This window comes from Dipteris shenzhenensis, chromosome 12, assembly GCF_047967505.1.
Source record: "Dipteris shenzhenensis isolate YYH24624 ecotype China chromosome 12, Dip_SZ_1.0, whole genome shotgun sequence".
Lineage (NCBI taxonomy): Eukaryota > Viridiplantae > Streptophyta > Polypodiopsida > Gleicheniales > Dipteridaceae > Dipteris > Dipteris shenzhenensis.
The window spans coordinates 30,760,382-30,787,403 of record NC_141607.1 but is presented as its reverse complement, the minus strand read 5'-3'; the positions used below and the strand labels follow the sequence as shown (position 1 = coordinate 30,787,403).

At 42.5% G+C, this 27,022-nt stretch overlaps 1 protein-coding gene and 1 pseudogene across 1 annotated transcript; one reads left to right on the top strand and one right to left on the bottom strand.

Moving 5' to 3' along the window:
* The first annotated feature begins 2,646 nt into the window (after positions 1 to 2,646).
* Positions 2,647 to 5,228, top strand: LOC147896083 (putative sugar phosphate/phosphate translocator At3g11320). The gene is made up of 4 exons (XM_087382464.1): positions 2,647 to 3,760; positions 3,868 to 3,971; positions 4,094 to 4,322; positions 4,626 to 5,228. Exons 1-4 carry the CDS (start codon positions 3,149 to 3,151, stop codon positions 4,770 to 4,772), a joined length of 1,092 nt encoding a protein of 363 aa, XP_087238590.1. The 5' UTR covers positions 2,647 to 3,148; the 3' UTR covers positions 4,773 to 5,228.
* Positions 5,229 to 10,156: 4,928 nt separating this feature from the next.
* On the bottom strand, positions 10,157 to 17,315 carry LOC147896082 (uncharacterized; annotated as a pseudogene).
* Positions 17,316 to 27,022: the final 9,707 nt, after the last annotated feature.

Genomic DNA, 27,022 nt, shown 5'->3' with positions numbered 1-27,022 from the left:
TTCAATTCTCTTATCACACAGAGCACATATCTTCTCTTATTCTAAGGTAGATTACATGTGCCATGCTTAGTAAATCCTTTCATGACTACACAATCATTCAAACACATATGCATGGGATCTCCTAGTTCCTAATGCATTTTGGTGATGTGAAGCACACAATTGGTACCAACATGTAGAGAGGCGATGACACTTGTGTTGAAGAAGTCACACTATTTCAACAGAGGATATTTCTCCAGCACGGGCCCATGACTTTTAGAGAGTGAGAAGGTGGCCCATGTCAAGAATACAAGAGTGGTAACGTTGCTCCATCCCATAAGAGTGACCATGACATCCCATGAGAATGTAACACATGTCCCCCCCCACCACTAACACACCCACTCAAACACACATGGGTTGCATCCCCACCCCTGGCCTACATTAACAGGTGGGAGCAGGGGGCTTCTTGATAGTTTCGAATGTGACACCTAGCTATTAGAGGGTTTGCTTTGTTAACGAAGTTGTTTTATGTTGAATTGTTCTAGAAACATGTAAACTCGCAATACATGACTACGACAACGATATGACACTTAGAAACAAGACTAGAGATTCAAAGAATAAAAATATTTGGTATGTACAAGCGAACAATCGTTTGCTCATTTGATTCAATCCTCTCTCTCTCTCTCTCTCTCTCTCTCTCTCTGCAATGGATCATCTGATATGACTGAGCATCCATTGATTCAATGGACCAATATGCTCTTGAAAAACACTATCTTATGTCTCTTGGATCCTCACTCAGCAAAGAGTCATCTAAGAATTGGGATGCTAGGTGTATACAAATTAATGAACCTAAACGGCATTACGATGGTGGGGCATGATGATCGGATATGTTCGAATGCACAGTAACACTAGCATAGGTGAGCAAACGCCCAACCATCTCGGGTGCGGGAGCCCATCTTTAACCTAACCATGGACATGACAGAAAAAAAAGAGAGGACACATGGCATCTTAGAGAACAAGAGCTTGCCACATGCCACAAAGAAGGGGCTCCTAGATGGAGGCTTTGAGAACCAGGAGGAGATGGAAAGACAAGAGGTAGGATTTGAGTGGGGAGGAGGTGGAAAGACAGGAGGCAACTTTGGGAGGAAGGAGGATATGGAATGTCAAGGGAATGAAGGAAGGAGATGGAAGGTCTCAAAGCCTTGAGTTAAGACTTAGCCACAATTTCAAAAGCCAATCCAAGTTTCTAATTATTGATAACACGCATCAAAATTTTAAAGGATGTCAATCAATGCAGATGCCAAAAAGAGTTTCAAGTGTTTATAATATGCATTTGTTTCAGCCTTGGCCATTTTTTAATTAATTTTTTGTTGATCCATTTCCTTGATTCCAGCAAAGTAGACAAACGATATCTCTATTTGATCTAGACAAAGGAAGAAAATTGGATGATTTATGATTACATGTCATGTTGTGCATCTTCCCATCCAAAGATGCCGTCCTTATTGCGGTAATTTGCAAGTTGGTCCTTCACTATTCTTCGAGCATCTGGAGTTGATACCATCTTTTGGAGAGTGAGGTTCCAACCATGCACCACCTCTGCATCACTCTGTTGTGAACTTGCCTTGTGTTGAAACTCCGGGTCCAACACAAAGGCAACTGCATGAATCAAAGAGTAATATTGATTCCACCTACTCACAGCCAACTCTTCCAACTCCCTCAATCTTTGGGGATCTTTCTCTTTCTCTCTAATATTTTCAATCATACGATCCATCCCCTCATATGCCTTACCAATGAAAGGCACATCTCCATCCACCTTTTTTAGCAATTTGACAATAGGCATACACAAATCAATGACGTGTGATGCATCACCCCAAAAATTATCACTGCCAATACACAAATCATAGCAATAATCTAGCATTGACGAAAGAAGCGAGCTCGAAATCATTCAACATTTAGGGGAGGATGAGGCCTACCTTGGAGCATTTAATTTATAAACCACCATTGCAAGATTACTAGAAACTTTTACACTAAACTAACAGCATTATCTCTAGAAGAATGGAATGGCATTTACAGAAGGAGCTGGATGGAGTCATATGTGTGCTTTTGCACAAAGTGCTTGATGTGCTCGGCGTGCTGTTGAGATGATGGTTCTCTTCAAGTGCTCAAAGTGGATCTCTTGCAACCTCTTACATTACTCTTAAGCCACGTCCAGTTATGAAGCATTCACATAAGAAACTCATCGAACGATGGGAGCGAGACTCAAATGATTACTGGCTAGGGAGTGGTTGAGGATGGTCGTGTAATAGTGTGCCCGTGCAAAGCACGTGTGAACAATGGTCTAAGAAGAGAAATGGAAGTCCAACTCTCAACAACCTTGTCTAACAAAAGAAGTGAAAGGCCAACTGCCAACTACCATTTCATCTTCATGGGACTTCCCTTCGTCAAAGCTGGTATTCAAGCACCGGCTATGGCGCCTCTTCCATCGACCTTCGCAATCGCCAGCCATCACCAGCTTCCCCCGCCTTCCCTTTCACGCCCTCCTTGCTCGTCACGCATCTTTTGCCGGGTGTTTTTCCGTTGTGAATCTGTTTGTTTGATTTGATTGCGAACCATCTGATTGAAGAAGCAGCCCCCCCGCGCTGGATGGATCACGAGAAGCCTCGCCTCTCCTCGCTCGGCTCCCTCGGTAGCAGCTCACGCGACGTAAATATGCAAAACTGTGAAGCGAACATTCCGCGTTCTTACCGATGGGAGCTCTTAAACTGCTGCGTCAGAATGGGCTGCGAGAGTGAGGGCTGATCTGCTGCCGGCTATGGCTCAGGAAAACCAGCACGTCCGAGGATGAGACTAAATAGGTGCACTCTAGAGTGCAAGATGCCGAGCACCGTGATTGCTTGCAAGAAAATGGAGCGTTCCGTCGGAGGAGAAATGTGGGCAAGAAGATTGCCACAGCTCGTCAAGGCTAATCCTTTCTTTCTGCCTCAGATCTGGACAGGATCCCGGGGCGTCCGCCATGCCAATCTTGAAGCTCTTCCACTTCTTGGCTGCCGATGGGGCTACAAGGCAGTTACAAGGAGTTAGCTGAAAGTTAGCATCACCCCCTACGCCTGCGGAAGCAGCAGCGCAGGCAAGATTTAAGCAGGCCTGTGCTGCAAGAGCCGTGCGTAGATCGATGAAACCAGGAGCTGATGCTGCGCCGATGCTGCCTGCATGGAGAGGAGAGATTGGCTATGGGAGACTGAGTGAAGCATCTGAATTTCTATCGAAGAGGATGCACGGGAAAGACAAGGCTTCGCGAGGCCTGAGCATCATGAACCATGGAGGATTTGCTTCGGCGATGGCGAGCAAAATCTCCAACAAGCTGCTCAACGCTGGCTTGATCGGCTCCTGGTACTTCTCCAACATCGGCGTGCTGCTGCTCAACAAATACCTTCTCTCCAACTACGGCTTCAAGTTTCCCATCTTCCTCACCATGTGCCACATGACGGCCTGTGCCCTCCTCAGCTACACAGCCATCGCTTGCTTCAGACTTGTGCCTCTGCAACCTGTCCGTTCACGCATCCAGCTCCTCAAGATCGCATCCCTCGGTGTCATTTTTAGTGCCTCGGTTGTGGGTGGCAATATCTCGCTGAGGTTCTTGCCGGTCTCCTTCAACCAGGCCGTGGGAGCTACCACGCCTTTCTTCACAGCGGTGTTTGCTTACGCCGTGACCTTGAAAAGAGAAACGTGGGTAACCTACCTTACGTTAGTCCCGGTGGTCACAGGAGTGATCATCGCCAGCGGGGTGAGAATCTTTCGCACAGTTAGTTTCAGCCGTTCTCCTGTTGTGCTGTTCAAAGCTGAACATCGAATATCATCTTAATGCTCCCAATTTTTTTGGCTTGGGTGCAGGGAGAACCCAGCTTTCATCTGTATGGTTTTATAATGTGCATCAGTGCAACTGCTGCTCGAGCATTCAAATCAGTGCTGCAAGGAATTCTTCTCTCTTCTGAAGGGTATGCACTCTCTCTCCAACGATTTTTTAACGTGTACACAAGACTCTCTTTTGGTTCGGACGTACTCTCTTTTCGTGCCGTCATTGTGGCTAACTTTTTCATGTACTTTTGAGGTGATACAGGGAGAAATTGAACTCTATGAATTTGCTGCTGTACATGGCTCCGATTGCTGTTGTTGTGCTGCTGCCAGCAACGCTCCTTATGGAGTCTAATGTGCTGGGGATCACAGTTGCCTTAGCTAGGCAGGACCCAAAGATCATTTTATATTTGTCAGTCAATTCAGCCATGGCTTACTTTGTGAATCTAACCAATTTCCTAGTTACCAAACATACGAGTGCATTGACCCTGCAGGTAAGCAAAATTACGTCACTATACGTCCCATTTAAGGATAATCAGTTGAATTAATGTATTTCAATAGCGACTCAGATGTAGATTGGGACTGTTCCTTAGGTTCCGTAAATTAATGACTCGTGTGGATGTCTGAAGCTGCAGCTGACCACTAATCTGTGTATGCAGTCGCTTCATATTGCTTTCTAACACAAACTTACGAGTTTCAACGTGGTCCATTTATGTTTGATGACGTTCAATTTCTTTCAGCAAACTATCACATTGTTTCAAATCATTCCCAGGAATTTTCCAATTTACTTTATGCAGGTCCTTGGAAACGCAAAGGGAGCCGTGGCTGTTGTTATTTCAGTGCTGCTATTTCGAAACCCTGTCACTGTGACTGGCATGCTTGGCTATGCACTTACAGTCCTTGGGGTAATATTGTACAGTGAAGTGAAAGCGAAGTATAGGTAAAGGTAGCACTCACGAAAAAATATGATATTTTTGGGAGCCTTCATGTTACAGCCCTCTGGCCAAGATTATTGTGAAGATTTTCAGAAGAGCAGTGGTAAATTCGTGCAGAGGCTTCCCTGCTTAGTCACAATCAGCATTAGGAACATACAATGATTATTCGCGGAGAAATATGAAGCAAATTGTGTATGCAATACTTGTCAGGGATCTCTCATTACGTGCTACAAATTTTAAGCCTTTGTAAAGCACTGCACTCTCTCTCCTGCAACAAATACAAGGATTCTGAGAGCTGATAAAGGTCCAACAGAATGGGCAGCTTCTATCCATGTCAAGCCTCTTTTCTGGATTTTGGTTTCCAACTTGATTTACCGTCTCACTTTGTCAGCTTCTATCCACGTGACTAAAGGCTCTTATAAATGTTTCCATCTCAATTTATTGGTCAGTTTTGCAAAGGATACACACCCGTGGAGATTATGTAACTTTTGTTGAGAACTAATGAAAGAAGATTTTGTCTATTTCTAAGAAATTGTATTCAACATCAGGAATTGGAATATCACTCTTTCAAAGGAAAGCAAGTTGCCATAATTTTTTGCACCTCTTCGGCACTATATGTGTAATTTTGAAACTAAAAGTCCTCTCCATACATGTAGATGTCATAATTGACCACTCCTATCCCTAAACCTCCGGTAAGTCCCCTAAATTTAAGAATCCTCTTCCCTAAACCTCCAGTAAGTCCCCTAAATTTTAAAATCCTCTTCCATTATTATGTTGCATGTTTATATAGTTACCGCCAAGGGATTGTTTATAAATTTCAAGCATGGTCATTTGTGACTATGAATTGCTTTTTGAAGATGTTATAGAATAGTATAAAGCTACACTAGCCCTTTTTCAATAAAATTAACTTGCCATCACCTCTTTGTAGTTCCATGTTACGCCCACAGGCATGCACTGCATAAATACAAAAGAACGCCAGTCATTCCATTCAAATTTTCTTATTTCTATTGCTAGCCTATATTACGAGTCGAGGTTCTTTCTACGATGTTAGTTCATTGATTTAATTTAAGGTTAATTAAATGATTCCAAGGGGTTTTGTTTGTGCTTATTCCATTCACAATGAATCCTCCTCGTGTATTGTTAGACAAGTCCATTAAATAAAAGCATGGAAACTTTTAGTATTATGGACTTAAATTTTTGTGTCGTCAAGCATGGTCCATGACAATATGGTCCCATGTTTTGAATAATCCAAACACCTTTGCCTTAGTTGAGTTCTAAGACTAACATGAAGGGCTATATCATGTGCCAAGTTTCTTATGTATTTCTTGAGTCCCTTTGTCTCTTCTAATATTTTTGTTGCTTGCATGCTTTTCTACTATAGGGATATTGCACCAATATTGATATACATTGAACTACAAAAACTACTTTGAAGATGCATTCTTGATTTAAAAATTGATCAAAAGTTCAAGGAGGGGAATGCATTGGATAGTAGGTTTGTCACGGAGGAGGTCTCTAATTTATCTCCCTACCATTAGGAGAAAATATCCCATTTATGTGCCTATCAACAAGGGAGATTAGGGGTCAAAATGAATGGATTAGGGGATGTGATGAGGTTGGTTTCATGAGTGATGGTGGGTTCAATGGAGGCCTAATCCTTTAATTAAGTCCACAATTTGGCTCACTAGATTCCAAAATTAAAGAGTGAATTTAGGGGTCAGGAGAACAAGTTTGATATACCTTTTCCCATGCCAAATCTTAACTTCAAGAGGATCCTAAGGATTTCATAATTTGGAAATTTGGGCTTCCCAGTAGTTCACATTGCACGTCTGTAATGTCTGATTTGCACCTCTAATATCCTGATTTAAATTTCTATTATTCTACTCTAAACATCTACTGCTTCTACTCTAAACCTATGTCACTCTTGCTCTTGCTATAGGACTTGCATTGCTAATGCTACTACTAACCCCACCCTTGCCGTTGATCATACTCTTGCTCCCCCTCTTGAACCTACTCCTACTATTGAATTGTAACTTTGATAATCCTACTCATGGTGCTTCTTGGTTATTAGGCATACTTCATTATAATCCTATTCATCATGCTTCTTGGTTATTAGACATGATTTAGACATATGAATAAAAAGAGATGTCATTCGAAATTAATCACATTTTTCCATAATTTATTAAATGTTATAAACCATGTAGACATGAGGAAAAAAGAAGTCAACATAGTAGGTGCCCTGATGAGTTTTATTTGGGAAACCATGCAAAATAATTTAATTGAACACTTCCCTCTCTCACCTTCCTCTCCACCCAAACACCGAGGGTTTTTGGCCACGAGAATTTTGTATGTAAAATTAGATTTAATCTAAGATTGGTTGTATGTGGAAATAGTGTTTAGTTTGTAAGTTATAGATTTTTGAAATCAAAGTCAACATATTATGTACATATACACTTAAATCTACATGAGTTTACAGAAGATATTTAATAAAAATTCAAACAGAATATCATCATAAATAAGACCATAAAATGATCATACTCATGGCATAGAAAACCTAGTGTGGGGTCTAGAACATACCTACTTCGATCATTATATGTGGGATTTCAAGTATCCTATAGGCTAGAGACCTTATCAATGTGGAAGGCATGACCCCCCTGCGTCAACCAGGCCGCCAAGTAAACTCTTGGTGGATATTCTGCCTCCACACCACAATCTCCGAAGGGATCCTATCCTTTTGGCACAAGAGCAGCTCCAAGGGTAGTGTGGGATCATCTCCAAGACAATGATCAACCAGAAAAAGTATGAGATCTTCTGGGGTCAAAGGCTGGACCATAGTCGTGTCCAGAACCAAGAGCGAACATCGTGCTGCTCTCCCCAATGTCTCTCTCTTGAAAGAGTCCAGGTCAATGTCTCCATCTATAGTCGCCGTCAAGTCCGTGTCGTGTAGGAGAAGAAGAGTATCTCCTCCATCCTCTCTGTGTGACCTACCCTGGATGGCCAGAACCACTTTCCTGAGGTCCCACTAGATCTCCCAAAGGGGGCAGCCGTCCCAGAACCAAAGTCACCACCGAGGGACCTCTTGATCCGAGATTTTGGAGGGGTTAATAAACCATAACCCTCCTAGACGGCCCACCACCCTGATCAGCTGCTACCATTGCGGTGAGTCTAGGCTCCCATCCATCTATGGGTCTCCCTCTGAGAGATTGAAGAAGTCCCCCCATGCCTACTCTGAAGAAACTAGCTCGACCACTACCTCGCCGCATCATGACCTGCAAAGGGACACTTGTTCTAGAGAACTGTCTCAACTATCTATCATATGCCCGTCTATAGAGCTACCCTTCATGCCTCTAGTATGGCTACATCTATCTTCCTCATTCGGCTGCCCGGCTCCTTGCAAATGAGAGAGAACCCTCAGATGCCCCTCGGGGTCAAAGGGGGTCTGCTCCAAGCCCCAAACGGGACTGGTCCATTGTCCCACTGAGCCCAACCTATATGTGTCCACTATCCAAGCATACAACCATCCTGATCCCGTACCTCCGGATGCCAGATGAGGGGCTGGCGCTCAAACTCCTCTCTGCAACTAGTTGGCGCCCATATGATTCCTCCTACCAGTCTCTGCCAGACCTGAAAAGACATCACATCAGTGGGGATCCCCTCCCTGTGAGAGGGACCCCCGAGAAGAGCAACCGATGGGACTACTTCCACTGACCACGCGAAGGTGTTCCTAAGAAGCCTCTTCTGCAAGAGGAGCTTCCAAGCCTTTGCACCTGTGCTAAGGCCACAAACCACTAGCTTGCCCAAAAGGGCTCTGCTTGGCATATCCAAATAAATGATGCCAAAGCCACCTCGAGCATGTAGCATGATGACTTCCTGACAAGCAACCCTAGCCCTAGTGTTCCTCGTGCCGTTCAAACTGGCCCAGAGGAAATTGCACACCAGGTACCTGAGTTGTCCCATGCAACCCCTATGAAAACACTAGGAGAAAGCGATGTACCAAGCCATGGCTAAGAGAACCTGGTTGGCCACAAGAGCCCTTCCTGCTAGAGAGCTCCAATATAGAAGCTTCGGTAGTAGCTCTTTAGGAACGGGGAAATTTGTTGATCCCTACTTGGCAATCGAAATATCTCATTGTCCGCCCCTACGAGATCCACTGACAACCAAATGCAACACCCCAATCTCTAACCTCCGGTATCTCCTCCATCCCTATGAAGGCCTCGTTGGTGTGGCCACCAATGAGCATCTAGCGAGAGCTCCCTGCGTATAGGGCTGAAATCCCTCGAATCTACCAGTCTAAGAAACCCAATCGACACTAGTGCCCTCCAGGAAGGACCATCCCACCTTATCATAAGCCTTCTCAAAATCCAGGAGAAGGATGGCTAGGGGTTGTGACTCATCCCTAGCCTAGTCTATGGCCTCCCAAAGGTGAAGATATTATCCAGAATGCTATGTTCCTGAACAAAGCCTATCTACATATCATTGTTAATGTCAAAGAGATAAGGACACAACCACAAGCTCAAGACCTTGGCTAGGATCTTGTATGCAATATGAGGAAGGGTGATCGGACTCCACTTGCAAATATTGAACCTGTCTCCTCCCTTCGAGATCAAGAAAATCCAGCCCCGGCAAAGAGTGAGGGAGTGGGAGTCAAAGATCTCCTAACAAGCTTGCCTCAATGAGGTGACAATAAACTCCGAAAGAAGACTAGAATCAGAGCGTCCTCCCAAGGGCACTTCTGGGGAGTGAGGGCCTTGAGGGCCTCCCATCCTTGAACGGTGTCTCTAGCTGTCTGCTCATACTCATCGGGACCACTGATGGAACCTAGTCCCAAACTACCTCTCTGGCTAAAAGGACCAAGGGAGTCTCCTCTGACTCGAACAGCTGGCGGTAGAAATGTGGTCATGTCAAGAATCTCCTAGGGGTCTGAGTGCATCCGTCCATGCTCATCCCGTAGTCTCTAGAGCTGGGTCCCTGTTGATCGGGGCCTGGAGCTCTAGACTCGACCTCTATAGGGTTAATCTAAGTGCAGACCCGTTGGGGAGTGGTCCGATAACGTAGTACCCACCAGAATCCCTGTAAAGCCCCCTCTATGCGGCGTCAAGTCCCCAGCATAGAACCAGTCTAGGCGCTCTAGCAGCCCATCATATCTCCTCTATCCAAAGGAAAAGAGGAGGCTGCCTAGGATTCAATGAACTCCACCTCTCTCCATAGATCTCTGCACTGACCGCGAAGATGAACTACTCCCAAGTGCTCCTCTCTGTTGCCAGCATCTCGGAGTAGGAAGCACCTCCTTGTTTGTCCTTTGCAAACTCTAGATTGTTGAAGTCGCCCCCCACAATCCAAGAGTCTACATCTGGGAAGCACTCTGATAGACATTTCCAAAAGGACGGGCAGTGCTGTTAGTAGGTTGGTGCGTAGACGTCGTGTTCCCCTGATATCAGAAATGGGGCACCATAGCCTGAACTCTTCTCAGATACCACATCCCGAAATCTTAATACAGCAGCTGTGACTCCAATTGAAGGGTGTTTCGTGCTTGCTATCTTTAAAGGATCCCTTGCAAGGAGCTGTAAGCCCTGTAGAAGTTGCACCAAAGTGTGGCAGACATTTTCATCACCAGACTTACTAAAGGACAATGTTAGGTTCCTTGACAATTCCAAAGGCTTGGAGCTTGAGCCTGTGTCTCTGTTCTTCATCCCAGGCTCTATGCTGACATCAGAAAGTACTTTCTTAACCAAACATTGATCCACGCACTTTGTGATTGGAGGTGTGCCTGTGAGCTCACCAGTGATTCTTTGAATACACTCACCAAAATTTACAGATTTGGTAGACCTTTTCATACAATCCAACTGTTGTGAATGTAGAGGATCCAACTGCTTCTCTCCCTTCACCTCCTGCTTAGTCTTAAGGTCCATCACTAGAGTGTGAAACTTCTTTGCATTTGACAACCTTTTCTGACCTTTCCCAGCTATGCCTGCATCAAAAAAGGCTTTAGACTCTGTAGGTAAGATCATGGAATGTCCAGATATTTTGGCCACGTTTACAGGAGATGCATTCGAGACTTTGTGCAGACTTCAGAAGCCTTTCCCAGATCTGGCACAACCAGTGTTGTTAAAGACACATCGCTAGAGACTTTAGCTTGACTCACCAAGGTTTTCTCTGCAGTTTTGCCCAGTCCAGGGATATTCTTGCTGATTTCTTGCAATCCCCTTGCCTTTGGCTTATCAACACTGTCAGTGGACACAGCCATCCCATTCTTGACAATGCCTGCACATTTTCGTTTCCCTGGTTTCTTAAGAAGCTTGGAATTGAAGCCCGATAATGCAAACAAGGTTTTTGCATCATTACCCAAGCTTCTCTTGCTTGCTGCTCCTTTCTCTATGATAGCCTGTGTGGTGTCTCGTTCCAATCGTGGTAAATGACAGCGTTTAGCTTTCTTCCTGCCTTTAAGCCCTTCCATGACCAACACTCATTTGCATTCACTCAAACTGGTGCCCTCTCTGTCTTCCTTCTGACTTTGTTCATCAGTTTTATCTATTGCCCTTTGCTCACAGGAAACCGAAGGATCAGCCTCATTTACCTGAATAAAATCTCTGGTACTCCTCAATGTTGGGGATCTACATCTACTTTCAGATAATGGCTTGCTTAGCATCTCATCTTTCCCTCTGCTGGTCTTCTTTGATTCTTTACTTTTCTCGGCTGCTAACCGACTATTTATTTCAACTGCAGAAAATCTTCATTTCAACTTCAAACTTTATGGTGTTGAAGAAGTCCACTCTCGGCTATCTTGAAGCCCAGTTGATGGATTTTGCAAAAGGTCATAAGAACACATACTTCCCATCCCAGCAATGCCAGTACAAAATCCATAGGCATGTCGAAGCAGTTCTGAGGCTTCAAGGGTAGAGCTCCAAGAACCCAAAGGTGAGCAGGCCAAATTCTTCACAAACAGCAGTGTCTTCTGTGAGTTGAGCATCCCTTTAGTCATTGAAATATCCCATTGGAACTCGATCTTCGTTCCTTTCTGAATTCCTGGGTTTCCATCTAGAAAGATTCCTGCACTATGTAATACTCCCCTGTGACATGAACAATTCAAACCTAACTCAGCACGCCTGCAAACCTCGTCCAAGGCTTCTGCAATAGCTTTGCTAAAGCTTTTCATAGTCGTCTGTTTCACTTTTCCTTCGAAATTTGGTCGAAATGCCAAAAGCGCAGCCAACCAAATGTGCCATCACCAAAGCGACCGGATATGTGGCCTGGAAAAATCTAAAAACATTCAGCCAAGGCGAAGAGGAGGTAGAATTCATGCGTGGGATGAGAATCCGGAGCTTTGCCCGCCGTAGCTAAGAGCTTAGCGTCGCCATAGCTCAAACCACACAGGACATGGCCAATTTGCTCAAAGCCCAGAGAACAAGATGGCCACTTTGCCTAACCAAGGTTGACATTGACTCCATGCTTGAGTTTGCTCACCTACGCCCTTGTCGCCTAACATGCTTTGTCATGCAATGTAGCAGTTCACACCACCCCAACGTCCATGACTCGTATTGACGGCTGCAATTAATTGTCACCAACGTGTAATTGGTGCAATGGTTGAGGGGGCCCCTCGGTGTGTGTATCAGTTCCATACCCAATCCCCACAGTTCATGAGGAGTTGTGTAATCCGACTTGTCCCTCCTATTGGGCCAAGTAAGCCCTTCATAGTTCACACCACCTTTTTTACGCTACGCGTCAGGTATTGTGAACCCAAGTGCCTGCTTCACCTAGTGGCAACCCTTTTCCACCTAAAACTTGAAGTCCGCCAAAGTTCACACGAAGGCTGACTGTGAGAGTTGCAAATTCTTGTATGAGAAACCGCTCAAGTTGCTCTAATTGCACCACACGCAATTAATAGACAGCACAAAACATGAAATGAACAAATCACACCAACGCTGCATGAAACATTACCCCTAAAGAAAGATATGATCATCAAAATATGCACATGCAACAAAGATAAAAGTCACCAAAAGGTCTCAAACTATATCTTGCCAAAAACACACAAACTTTTGGCATCTACTGATTTATGGAAATTGATGACTTGAATTCTAAAAGCTGAGACTCAGGACTCACACCTTGTTCACGAGAGTACACTTCAAAAGTCGACTTCACCAGTCTACATAATTAGCAGGAGCTTAAAAAAGGACACTAGCTAGCATCACCAATATTTAGGTAAATCCCCAAACGGGACATGAGGTGTGTGTCCAACTAGGATGTTGCTGGACGTGGCGTCCATACCATGGGAATGATCTCTTCTAGGTGCTCGTGTTCAACTGGCCCTTGTCTCCTTTTAAGCATCTCAATTGCGATACTTCCCCATTTACGAGCAAAAATAAAAATACAAGTTGGAGAAGGTCTAACTGCCGGACTACGTGGTTGGTAGCAGTGCTAAAATCTCACTCATTACTATGGTTGAACAGGACAACCCGTCGTCGAATTTGGTCGAAATGTGATTGGACTCTAGGGTCGGACTACCAGGTGTCTCAAACCAAAGAACATTAGCTTTCAAAGGTATGGATCTCTATCTTGGAAGCTTTCTTTTGTTGCACACCACTTTACTCATCTATTGTCTTCAGCTCACAGCTATGAGATTTGTTGGTGTTGTCACCATAACACAAGAAGCTCGGGATCGTTGGTCCGCTTAGATGAAATGCAATAGATTGCAAATGGTTTTTGTCACTCAATCCATAGTTGTCCTTGTTTTTCAATCAATTTGTGAGATAGAACTTGACTTGCCCTCTACAAATAATTGTTGTTGGCCTTCTGGTTAATTCCAGCAATTGGCAAGCTTAGAGATGATGCTTGAGCATTGAATGAATGAGGCAGAGGCCCTTGAGACAAATAGCTGCATTAGTTGTATGCAGAGTTTTTGTGAGGAGGACTATTCTTATTTATGAAATGGGCTTTTGGCCTCTTCCCTTCTCGTATCATAATCGTGGAAGCTTATGGCTTGGTTATGGTGAGGCAGGAAACCAGAGGGCTTGATAGCACTTGCATTAGCGAGACCTAGAAGGCTGGAGTCTAGGATCACACCTAGGCCTATGCATTTAGCAAGAGGTGCAAAGGATAACCCAAGAGAGGGCTCTTGTGGTAAGGCCCCTTGTCACAGTGGGACACATGACACCAAAGGGAATGGCCAAATGGCAAGTGTTGGCCATGGGGGAAGACTCTAGAGAGAGATAGGTCCTCAAAGAGGAGGAATGAGGGAACTCAAGAAAGATACTGTTCATGACATGGCTCTCTAGAGTCTCTAGCTCCATTATCTATTGGGGAGGAGCTAGGAGTTTTAAAAAATAAACCATTAGGAGGATTAGGGATCCAATCAGTTCATATTATACTACATAGGACTATATCTAGAGATAGAAAGTAACCTCACAAAAATGGCTAGACAAAAAACGTTAGATTTTATGGACCATTCCTATCTAATTCCATGCTCGATAGGGAGCTAAGATAATGACCAACTAAAAGATATGACATAGCCAACCAAAAGATTAAGAGGAAAAATATAAGAAAAACTAGTACACCTAGATCTAAGGATGCTCAAAGAAAGAAACAATAGAACCAAGAATATGTTGTTGAATTGGCACCTTGCAAGTTAGGAGATAGCCATGATTCCTCAACCTCTAAAAATATTGCTATATGGCAACATCATGGGCATACTATGATATGAGGGAAATAAAGGGGCAACAAAATTGCCCTAGGCTTGTTATCAGTAAATGAGGCCATGTCCCATTATTTGAGTTGTATTATCACTTGGGCCATCACAATAGTTGGCAATGGGACAAGAAAACCCTAGGGCTGGATTTTTGTAAGTGAGGAAAATCAAGAACAAGGGTCTATTTTGAAGACTAAATTTTTAGTTCTTAAGGGCTCACATGATTACAAAGAGCATCTGCAAATCCACCATAAATCCAAGGTAGGGATTGCAATTTAGATTACCTTATATAGATTGTAAGGGAGTGATGAGGTTGTCTCCTAGGTATTGTGGACCATTCACAATACTTAAGAGGATTGGAGAACTTGCTTACAAGTTAGCCTTACCTAAGGGATGTAGAGTACATCCAGTTTTTCATGTTAGTAGGCTAAAAAGAAAATTAGGAGATGACGATAATCTCATTGGAAATGAAGTCCTAGTTGAACTCATTGAACCCGCATCTTTACCACATGAACCATAAAGAATTTTAGATAGACAAGAAAAAAGAACGCGACATACTATATGGCAAGAATCTCTGGTTAATTGGAAAGATCGATATGAAGAGAGTTCAACATGGGAAAGGGTAAGCAGTCTCTAGAGGAGGTTTCCCAAAGAAGCAAAGAGTGAAGTGTATTCCAAATTGAGTGAATTTTTCAAAATGTGGAAAATCCATTCAATGTCTCCACATGGAAGATCAAAATAGGGATGTTTTGAGACTAAAAACTAGTCCATGTTGACACGTATTGAACTCTTGCCCATCTCTCAAATTTTTGTGTTGTCTTCTCCATGATATCGATAACCTTACTAGAGGGCCTGCAATAAAGAAGACAAAAAGGAAGCCAAAATTGCTTCCAAATATATATGTGATATAGGGATAGAAAACAAAAATCTTAGATATATAATACCTCTAGCACCTCTAGTAGCTTAAAATCCAAAGATTCAGTAGAGAGTGAAATGTACACCAAGAAAGCCTCATAATATGGATAATATTCAAGAATGGGGGGGAGGTCGTAAATGGGTACACCAGCAAGTTGAGAAAGGTGAGGAAGTACATGCAAGGGAAGAGAATTAAAGGAGGAAATTCAAGGTAGATAAGAGGCCATGGAGCTGTGGATACCAAGCATAAGGACACTTAAACAAATCAATAAATTGTAGTTAAGTACTAATAATCTGATCCCACGTGCTCCTTTCCAATACCTTGTACATGAGATCACAAAAAAAAACAAGGATGGATGCAATTCAGTATAGGTGTTTTAGGGTCACTCCAAGAAGCTACAAAGCATGTGACAAACTAGACTTTTGAAGATACAAACTTGTGTGCCATACGCATAAAGTGGGTCACAGTTATGGACAAGGATTTGGGTATTACAAAGCACCATAGTCCTATGTGGGCTCTGCTTCTAGAGAGACTATTGGCCCTTAAAATTTGATAGCCTACCAATGCCATGGAGATGTGGGTGAAACATATTGAAAATAGTGGGTACAACCACAACAATGTCTAACCAAGAATTGATGTGTCTCCAAACGGAACATATATTGCATATGAATGAAGTTGCATTGGATAGAACCAAAGATAATCCAAATCTAGGATTGATCGAGGGAAAAAAAGGAGCTCCTAGTGTCCAAAGAAAGCTAGAGAGAAAAGAGAAAGCAAAGATTGAATAAAAGGGCAAGAAGAGGCCTTAAAGGAGAGGAACTAGACCAAGAGAGGAGGCAGAGAGGAGGGGAAGAGGGAAGGCTGCAAGTAAGGCAAGAATGGGAAGGGAGGGCTGGTTTATATTCCTATGTATAGTAATGGCCATATTGTTGATGTCCAGTGTTTGATGTACATGCTAATGTGTCCTTGGGTTTGCAGTTCTAAATTACAAGTATGCCAGGAGCTGGGCTAGAATGTAAGAAACAAACCCTTGGATCTAGGATAGTAGACATCCTTTAAAAACACTTAGCATCCTAACCTACAAACGTTTCACCATGATACGCCTACACCTATTTGCTCAGGGGACTTTGCACAAAGAAAAGGCTAGACAAGATGGACAGCAAGGGCAACTACACCCACGAGCAAACCAGATGCCAAGAGCATGCACGTGTGTGAGAGAGCAGCACATGCTGGAGGGAGGAGCAAACCAGATGAGAGAGCATGCACGTGTGTGAGAGAGTAGCACATGTTGGATCGAGGAGCAGTGAGGAGCAATAGACTGTGATGGGCCAAAACATTTGGGATCTTTCGGCAAATTTGCTGGCTTATGGCAAGTTGCTTGTTCTTCTTCTTCTTCTTCTTCTTCTATTGTCAAGGCTCGAGGTTGGCTAGAATTAAATTTGGACCCTTTGATCAAAAGCAATTCCTACGTAGAATACCCCCTCAAATACTTTACTGTAAAAATCTAGACACGTGTCATTCACAATCGCCAGCACAACCAATCACTGGCCTCCCTCAAGACCTCGATGCTTGGGAAATGCCTGTGGTTGGCATTTCCCAACTGAGAAGTAGTTGGAATGAGGGACCGGTAGCCTCCCCCAGTTAGAGCTGCTTCTTCTTCTTCTATCTTCTATTTAGCAAAGGGTTGTGCCACGTGGTGTGCAAAAGGTTTCTCTCCCCCGTGAGCTTCACATCAGCAACCTTGACAGTAATCCCTGTCTACCCACATGAAAATCTGCACCATGGCTGCCTGCTTCACGAGTACAATCCTTGCCATCACCTTTTGGTTTGTCCCATAGATTGTGTGATTATTTTTGGCATCTCGCCCTCTGAAAATTTCCACCATGTGGTCTCTCGATTCGCCCAAGATCTCCCTCCCCTTGTCCTCTCCTCGTGCTCCCAACTTCCCTCCCTTGGCCATCGCTGGTGCCCAAACTACCTATGTCTTTGTCTTCAGATCCTTCTACCAGCGACTCAGCCCCTCACGTCGCACCACTTGGCCCTTTCTAGGCTAAAGATTCAGTAGTCTTTGATTGATGCCAAGGTTGCTAAAGTGGCGAGGAAGAACCACTTCTAAGAAAGAAAAAGCAAGGAGAGGAGAGGCACATCCCTTTGCAGACCACCATGCAAATCACACCAAAGAGTACCTGCCCATCATAAATGCGGGGAACCAATGAGGATGCTCCATTGGTGTGGATGGGCACCCCCCCTTTTACACACAACAAAAATATAGGGGAGTCCAAAAGCTGAGTCAGCTACCACCTCATGCCCATGGTAAGATATTTCTTGGGTAGGCAACTTTGGCCACCCAAGTTTGGCCACCCATTTTTCAACCAATCAGATTCAAGTACAGGATCATTTCCCATTAAATGCTCCCTTTTTATAAAGATTCTTGCTTGGGCCCCCCTGCCCATTGAAGACTCTCCAAAGCTTTTCTTGGCTACCCACAAGTTGGGCACCTCTGGGGCACCCTTTGGTTGTGTGTAACCACCCTCAAAGTACACTTTGACATGTTCCTTCATGGCTAGAGATTCAGTGGCCCTGGGATTGATGTTATACAAAATTTATGACCCATCAGGCGATCATGCACAAGGCCTGTAGGTCATGAATCATGGGGTGACTCTCTCTGTCATGGGGAGCAGTGTGTGGCTTGAAATGTGGAGTGTTTGGATTTTTCGAGCCTTAGGGGGATTTCACACCCATCCGCAGATGGGTGAGGCCCCAATGCATGTCCGGTGTCTACTTGGAGAAAACCACCATCCATCTGCATCCCTATTCACAAGGGGGTAGATGTATTTTCATTAAGTATTAAATGTGGCCCATGTCTAACACCAAAAGTGGCTTGTCTTGATGGTAAAACTATCAAACCTGCGACTGGGGGTCCCAGGTTTAAGTCTTAGCTAGGATGCTATTGGATAAAATTGCATGGACGCTCTCTTGGGCGGCACTCTGAGGCCGCCTGAGATATTTTACCCGCCTAGGTGTGACTTGGGTTCCAAGTTCTTACATCACCGTAAAGAGGGCTCAACTCGAATTCTCTGCCCAGCCACGATTCCTAGAGTGCTCCTTCTTCTTTTGTACATCAACTCCCCTAGAGTTCCCTTAGTTTTCTTCCTTTATGGAGCCTGTCTCTAGAAATCTCCCCTGAACCTAGTGCATGCCATGTGGACCCCTTTTATGCCAAGTGTTCTTTCAAAGGACCTTACTCTTGTGACCCCTCTTGGCACTCTTCTATAATGCTAGGCATTAATTCGCATGTCCATCGTTGCATTGTTTAGCCCTTTCATTTCCTGCCTCACCATATCCACACTCCCAGGATTATGGCTGATGTAACATTCCCTTCCCCTTAAGAATGGTTTACATCCTGTTTGCATAACTTCGTGCTCTATCCTGAGCTCTTCTTATGCTATCTTTAGCTAACTTAGGCGTTTTATTCATATCTTCAAGAAAGTGTTTGGCCGCTTGAACCTTCTATTTTTCAAGTCCCACTGTCATTGGGGCTCTTGGTTGAAATCCATACATCATCATGAATGGACTAAAACCTATAGCTGAATGTTTGGCACTGTTATATGCAAATTCTAATATGGGTAGATACTGTTCCCAATTAGTTTGCCATTTACTTACATATGCTCGAAGCATATCCTCAATGATCTGATTGACCCTTTCAGTTTGACCATCACTCTGTGGATGATCCACAGTGCTCATATTCAATGAAGTTTCCAACCTCTTAAACATAGCCCTCCAAAAATGGCTATTAAATTTCATATCCCGGTCACTAACAATACTGGCTGGTAGCCCATACAGTCTATAGATATGCTCCACAAATAGCCTAGCTAATTTTAGAGTTTTAACATCTTCACTGACAAGAATAAAATGAGCCATCTTGGTCAATTGATCCACAATTACCCACACAGAGTTGTGTCCCCTTTGTGTCATAGGTAACCCTACAATGAAATCCATGGAGATGCTTTTCCATTTGCCAGAGGGAATCTCCAATGGATGTAGGAGACCTGATACCTTAAGGTGTTCAGCCTTATTGACTTGGCATTTTCGGCACTTCAATACATAATCTTGGATGTCCTTACCCTTTCCAGGCCAAAAGAATTGTCTTTTCAGAAGCACATATGTCTTGTGAATTCCCAGGTGTCCAGCACTCGGACTATCATGACATTCAAAAAGGATTTGGCACCTAATGTTATTATCATCCGAGACACATACTCTACCCTTGTAGAGCAGGTAGCCATCTTCATTAGTATATATTTTCCACTTGAGTCCTTTATCACCAACCCATGGTGTGTTGCCATTTCCATGTGACTCCTCAGTGAAAGCCTCTCGATTAGTTGGATCCCTATTTTTAATTGCTTTCCATATTTTAGAGAAGTGAGGATCAAACTCACATTTCCCCTTTAAGGACTCTAGGAAATCATTCTGAAATTGAGTAAAACTCCATTCATTAACAATTGGCATTCAGCTAAGAGAGTTTGCTACCACATTGGACTTCCCTTTCCTATATGTCGATTGTATATCAAACTCTTGCATTAACTCAGCCCATCTAGCTTTTCTACCTTTAAGCTCTAGCTGATTACAAATTCACTTAATGCTCTCCTAATCAAAGATGATCTCAAAATTTGCACCATATACGTAGTGCCTCCACTTTTTAAAGCATAGACTATAGCATATAGTTCCTTCTCATATGCCGAGTAATTCCATTGGGCACGATCTAACTTTTTACTTTCAAAAGCCACTGGTCGACCTTTTTGTATAAGTACCGCTCCAACAGCAAAATCACTGGCATCTATCTTAACCACGAATGGTTCACTACTTTTAAGATAGGAGCTGCCGCTATAGCTAATTTTTCAAAACTTCTCTTTTGAGGTTCATCCCATATGAATGTCCTTCCCTTCCCCTTAAGCTGGTCCGTCATCGGAACATCAATCCTAGCGTAATCTTGGATGAATCTCCTATAGAATCCTGACAAACCTAAGAATATATGTAATTCTTCTAGATTTGTAGGATGTGGCCATTCCAACATTAGGGAAAAAGGGAACTCATTTTGGGGCCCTGTAAGAAATCCACTATTTTTTGATTTATTTCTCTCCTAAAAGACCTCAAAAATAATAAAATACGGAAACGTGGCTCAGAACTGTCAGTAAGGACTACAGAACTATCAATTCAGAAAGGAATAAGATAATCTTTTGTCTGACTAACACGATTTCGCATTAAATATCTCCTTAGATTTTTTTTTGTTTACCAAAGATTCCGCATCTCTTTTACCGACGTGTGCAGGCCTTTCATAAAGAATCCATCACTGAACTTGGTGATTGCAAGTTTTCAAAATATTCACATGGATACCGCCACACTTCCACGATTCATGTTACAAAACGACTATGAGATTGACAAGCAAACTTCGCAACCTCAGAAGCACAAAAAATGGCTGATACTAGTGAGTCACTATCTCAGAAGAAGCGATTACACCATCTTCACATCGACTTAGAAGAACAATATGCTCCAGCAAAACAAAGAAGAAAGGACGAAAGGATACGGTGCTGAATGCTCAACAGCGGGAAAATATGAGAAGAGAAGGGCTTCAACATATTGACTTATGGTGCGATGGAAGCATATATCCAAAATGTCAAGTAAAAAACTCTACACCATTTGTCAATCCCACCACATTACTGAGGTTTGTCGGCGATGGACAAAATGGACTTCTTGGTTATATTTCAGCGCAGTCTGCATTTGCGGAAACGTATAAAATGATGTACCTACAAGAAAAGGGGGTCAAGATGTAGGAGATAGCCATTCGTGCAAAATTGGAGCAGCAGTTGTAGAATGAAATTGAGGAGCATTCAAAGAGTAAAAAAGAGTTGACAAGAGCAAGAAAGAAGAGAACCGTGCTTGGAGACAGACTACGTAGCAGGAAGATTAAAAACATTGCAAATTTGAAGGCTGGGACTGGTGGATGTAAGCGACAAATTCAGGAAGCAAGGTTAGATTGAAATTTATCATTTTGTATACTCAAAAAGGCTCTCAAATGACTATATCTATTTTGTCCCTTACCGCAAAACAAGAATGGAGGTGCTGAATGATATAGGCATATTGTGTTGTTACTATAGGAAATTATTGGAGCCTGCAAAAGAAAATATGGATCCGAACCTTCTTCCTGTTAAACAAATGAAAGGATTGCTTTCTTGTGGTGCTTGGAGACAGACTACATAGCAGGAAGATTAAAAACATTGCAAATTTGAAGGCTGGGACTGGTGGATGCAAGCGACGAATTCAGGAAGCAAGGTTAGATTGAAATTTATCATTTTGTATACTCAAAAAGGCTCTCAAATGACTATATCTATTTCGTCCCTTACCGCAAAACAAGAATGGAGGTGCTGAATGATATAGGCATATTGTGTTGTTACTATAGGAAATTATTGGAGCTTGCAAAAGAAAATATGGATCCGAACCTTCTTCCCGTTAAACAAATGAAAGGATTGCTTTCTTGTGGTGTAGCAAAAGGTTTGATTGAGGAAAAAAAATACAAAACATTAAAATGCAATGTTGTAGAGGACTTTGTATCCAATAATCAAGTTGATGGCACTACAATCCAAGAGGCTCTTAATGTTAGTGGAGTTAGCAGGAAGGGATATAGTTCGATTTTCCATGCGATATCCTCAACTTTGAAAGATCAAAGGATTAAACGAGTTTTACTACCAAATCCAGCAACCGTGTGGAGGATAAGAGGTCATTTGAATGAAAGTATAGATGAATTTATTGGGCAATATATCCATATTGAAGAAATATTTCATGGTGGTAAAGGAACCACTGTGTATGATCCTTGGAACAATATATTTGTAGATCTACAACTTCAAAGAAGAATGGTCGAGTTTTATGGAATAACATTTGAGGAGTGCAAAGGCATTTTGAAATTTGTTATCAAACTGGATGAGTGTGAGGTTGTAAAGGAAAAGAAAATGGAAAGAGTTACTATTACATTGATGAATGGAGCAATTGATACATCATTGACTGAAGCGAGTTCGAAGTATTTTAGTGTGCACTCAGAGAAACACATATGGTGGTTAGGCTCGTTCTAGGTATGATCATTTTTTGTTTTGTACTTGATTTTGGTCATTGTTTTCAAATCTGTTATAGTAAAACTTTTGTTTTCTATAATCTGGCAGGTGAAGACAGAAACACTAGATTGGATGTTTCACCACACGGAAATACCAAGAATAATCAAAAGACAAGTGCAAGGCGAGAATATCCATGTTGCAGGAAAAGGTGATTTACAAGTAGTCTAGTGGCACATGGCCGGGGATCTTAAAACACTTAAGTGCATGTATAACGTTAGTAAAGGAGGCAACTCAAAGTCTCCTTATCTTTACTGCAAAGAATCAGCTCAAGTAATGGATTCAAAATGGTGGAAGAGAGCACCTAATAGAGATAAAGTTGACCCTGACTTCAAGGCCATTCTGGACATTCCACTATGTAATGTTCACATCTGCACATTGCATGGTCTATGTCGAATTATTAAGAAATTGGTATTTTTATATATTGGATTTGCTTGGAAACTCTGTCCCGAAAAAAATAGAAAGGATGCTCTTTAAGCATTGGAAAAAGTGTTATCCGATATAGGTCTGCATGGAGGAGATGTTTAAATCACAAAGGATTTTAAAAAGTCTACCAATGGCAAGGAGGTACCAATCAAGCCCTCTATTGGTGGTGTTAAGGCAAGAAGATTCTTGTCTCGACCCAAACACAGTAAGCAAGTAAGGCAAGGTAGAACAGTTTCAAAGATTAATTATGGATTGTGGCAGCAAGTCCATAATGCTGTGAAAGATCATGAGGCAAATGGGGAAGCACGAGATAGGAAGGCAGAGGTGTGGAGGTCTCTTGATCAACTCTTCATGTTCTGCGACAAAGTAACATGGACAAAGAGTGATTACAAGAACTTTGAGGAGGCAATTAAACATTTTGGGAAGTCAATGAAAGACGCGTGGACAGCCTGCAATATAACTCACTACATGGTAAGGTTCTGTCTTCTTCTTTTACTTAAGTGTGATCCTCTTTTTTTTATTACTTACTATGCATTCTTATGTCTTACAGCATATCATCTACAACCACCTTCCCTATTTTGTCAAAAAGTATGGATGCCCAGCAATTTGGTCTACCCAAGGCATGGAGAAGTCTCACTACATGGCACGTAATGCATTTTTCAGACACACACAACACTATGGAGGGAGTCAGAAGGCAAATAGTCTGAAGGAAGTCTTCCAATGGTTTTACGAGGCGTACTACAGAGGCTGCATGCTAAAAGAAAAGTTGCTAGCTCCAAAATCAAGCTTGCTTTTCTTCTAGCCCAAAAGCAAAGACGAAGACAAACTCTAGACAATTCAATGGCAGCAGAGAGACATAGACAATGGAGGGAATCGAAGATATTTAGAAACCATAAATGAACAAGTAAACATGAATAGGACTCATTTGTAACTTATTGGTGTTATGTCCACATGTTTTCAAACTCAATCAATAGAATTTTTTTTTGTGGAACAAGTGACTCTTGGTGTTATGCATCAACAATATTTCTTTTGTGAAACATATGATATAAACGTAATACAATTTGTTCACAATTTCAATATATTGTTTGTTTAATATTTAACGACACCACTCTATCTAAATGTACAAATAATTTCATCTTCAACTTATTGTTCATTTATACAAGATCATACTAGACATCAAAGACTTTGTACAAATCAGTTCAACTTCAATATAATGTTTGTGCTATATTTGATGACTAAATCCTATTTCTCCCAGGGCCTGCCGATCGGAACTCTCTTTTTGATCTTGATTGGAGTCTTTTTCTTCTTTATTGGCTTGATGTCGACTGTCTGTTTATCAATGCTTGCCTCTGTTGCTTGTCTGGGAGGGGTATCCTTTTCTTCAGCTGTCTCCACCTGTTCTTCTTCTTGGATTGTGTGGCCTGATGCAATCATGGGTGGCTCTCGAAACCTTATGAGCTTGTGTTTTCCATAGCCCTCCAGACATTTGGGCTCCTTAACACCACATGCTAATGCATAAGAAGTGTAAGACAAAAAGTAAGCGGCCCTAGAGGCCTGCTTATTCACATAATCTTCAAATATATCTATGGCAGACAACCTCTCTATCAAAATTATCTTTTCCTTTTGCCATGAAAGATCATGTCCACCTAAAACCCTGGACAAACATTTTAAGAACTAAACAATGGCTTCTCCATTGTTGTTCAACTGCCTATGGTAGATCATGAATATAATGAGCTAGGCCTGACAGTTTGCGAAACCCAACCGGCCTGCTTCCACTTGATCTCTGGAGGAATGTGTCATCCTCAATTTGTAGCTGCCACGTATCAAAAGATTGGAGTGAGACAATACACAACCTACAAAACAAAGTTAAGCAGAAGACAAAGTATTTGATTTGAAGTACCTTCTCATTTTCATCAGCAACAAGCAGTTCATCTTTCCAAAGATTTATTCCTCTCCCCTCTTGTCTAGCCTCTTCTTTAAGCTTTTCTGTGTATAGTGCTGAGAGATTCATAGCTTCCTGTGTGAGCTGGAAGGCAACTTCATCTGGCTCTTGGAACTTTTCAGCCTCTTTGAAACAAAAAGTAAGGGCCTCTGCAAGATCAAAAATCGTTTCCAAAGCCAGTAGTGAATGGTCATCCTCTATGCCAACCTCCTTGTCAAGCCTTGAAGCCTGGGCAATAAGGGAAATGGCATAGTCCTTCCTCAAATTGAACATACACTCTATATCATGGAGGAAAACATAATCTTTTCCACCAATCAAGACACCTGGAATCATGGGCACTACATAGTTGCTGCTCTGAACATCAAAATCTTCAACTGGCTCTGCTCCCCTAAGAGTTTTTGTCCTCAGTTGTCCTCAGTTGAACAAGGTCAAGAGCAACCACTTGCAGCCCCTCATCCTGAAGGTTGATATCTTCTTCTTGCTCTACCATTTCTGTTACCAAAGAAACATCCTCTTTTTCCTCTGCTTCAGATGTGTCTTCTTCTTCAGTCTCCTGCCCTTGTTCATCCAAAGACTCCTGACTGAAGACAATGTACATAAGGAATGCCATGGTTTCCTCAAGCACTCTGCACTTTTTGGTGTGCAAGTTACAGTTGAATTTATATTGATCAGGCAAGGTGTCAAATCTTCTGTTCACATGGTACCTCAGCCTGTCAATCGAGACAATATGATTTATATGCACAAAAACCTTTTCTCCTTCCACAATTCTTCCTGCCTCTGTCAGTTCTTTAAAGGTATCCCAATGGTCTGAAAGAAAATCTTTGTGATGCTCCAGTACAGAGCTCATTGTGAACTCCATGTTGAAAATACTGTGGTATATGTGGAAGTTACTTTGAGCCTTGCATTTGTGAAGAAACTCAAATAGGAGCAAATCTAGAGACTTGTCCTCTTCTGGTTCCTTTTATTTTGTGATGGAAGAATCAGCATTCTACTCCAGTCTCTTCGTTTTGCCTGTTCAAAAATTTATATACTTTGAATTCTATATGCTGACATATGCAATCAGTGAATGCATAGGATATCACCAGATAATTCCTTCATGAGCTCTCATGACTCACCTGGTGATTGCTGTGGTCTAATAATAGCAGCAGAAAAGTCCAGCTTCCTCTTGAAAGGTGGGGCCTGGGAGTCAACTGTTCCAAAGCAAAAACATTTCTCATCATCAAGGAAGAATTCCACAGGGCCAGAGATAGCAAAACAATGAGGTAGAAGTGAGAACCAAATCAGACACAGGAATTTGCAGCAAAACACAATGGGGGACCATTTGGAAAATATAAAGCACTCTCCTCGCATTTTGTTGCAAATTCTCCAGTTTTGTTGATATGCATGTCAAATCAAACACTAGTTTCATCTCATTGATTCCTGGACAGTATGATTTAATATGCAAGAGAAAGGCTAGAGCTGAGTGAAGCTTTTCATGAGGAATGTGTCAACAGCAGGAATTTGCAGCAAAATGCGATATGGGCTACCTAGAGATGTATAAACCAATCTCCTCGCATTTTGTTGCAAATTTCTAGGTTCTATTCATATCCATCTCCAATCAAATTCCTGGGTGATTTACCACATTCTTGGACAGTATCAATTGAATATGTAACAAGAAGGGTGGAGCTGAGTGAAGACATTTGGACATCAAAAATCCAATGGATGGAAGAAATATATGTCAAAAAACATTGAAAACAATCTAGAATTCTGACCTTTTTTTTCCTTTTCCATGTTGTTGGAGTTGCACTGGTGAATCTCCTGCTCTTTCACTAGCTTGAACTCTGCACTCTAGGTAACTTGGAGATCTGGCAGTGGTAGTACTCTTCAGGTAGGTTCTTCAGGTAGGTTGTAGTCTGGATGGAGTGTGCTAGGTAGGAAAGGATTAGAGAGAGAAGGAAAATGAAGATGTGAGGGTCCTGGCAGGGATGAAAGATTGGGAGGCAAGGGAGGGAAGAGTGGTTGTGGAATTGATTATGAAATCATGAATGGCAGAAGTTCCAAGGCATAAAGTGTACCTTTCACATGTGCCAAATTTCAAACTCCAAGAGATCTGGGTCCCATCCACACGTGTGAAAAACGACTACATTCCACACGTGTGGGATT

What these genes read in the sequence shown, in the direction of transcription:
- LOC147896083 (XM_087382464.1), top strand. Translation starts at nt 3,149, where the DNA reads ATGAAACCAGGAGCTGATGCTGCGCCGATGCTGCCTGCATGGAGAGGA. An exon ending in GAGTGATCATCGCCAGCGGG is followed by an intron (nt 3,761 to 3,867) that starts GTGAGAATCTTT and finishes GCTTGGGTGCAG; the next exon opens with GGAGAACCCAGCTTTCATCT. An exon ending in CGAGTGCATTGACCCTGCAG is followed by an intron (nt 4,323 to 4,625) that starts GTAAGCAAAATT and finishes TACTTTATGCAG; the next exon opens with GTCCTTGGAAACGCAAAGGG.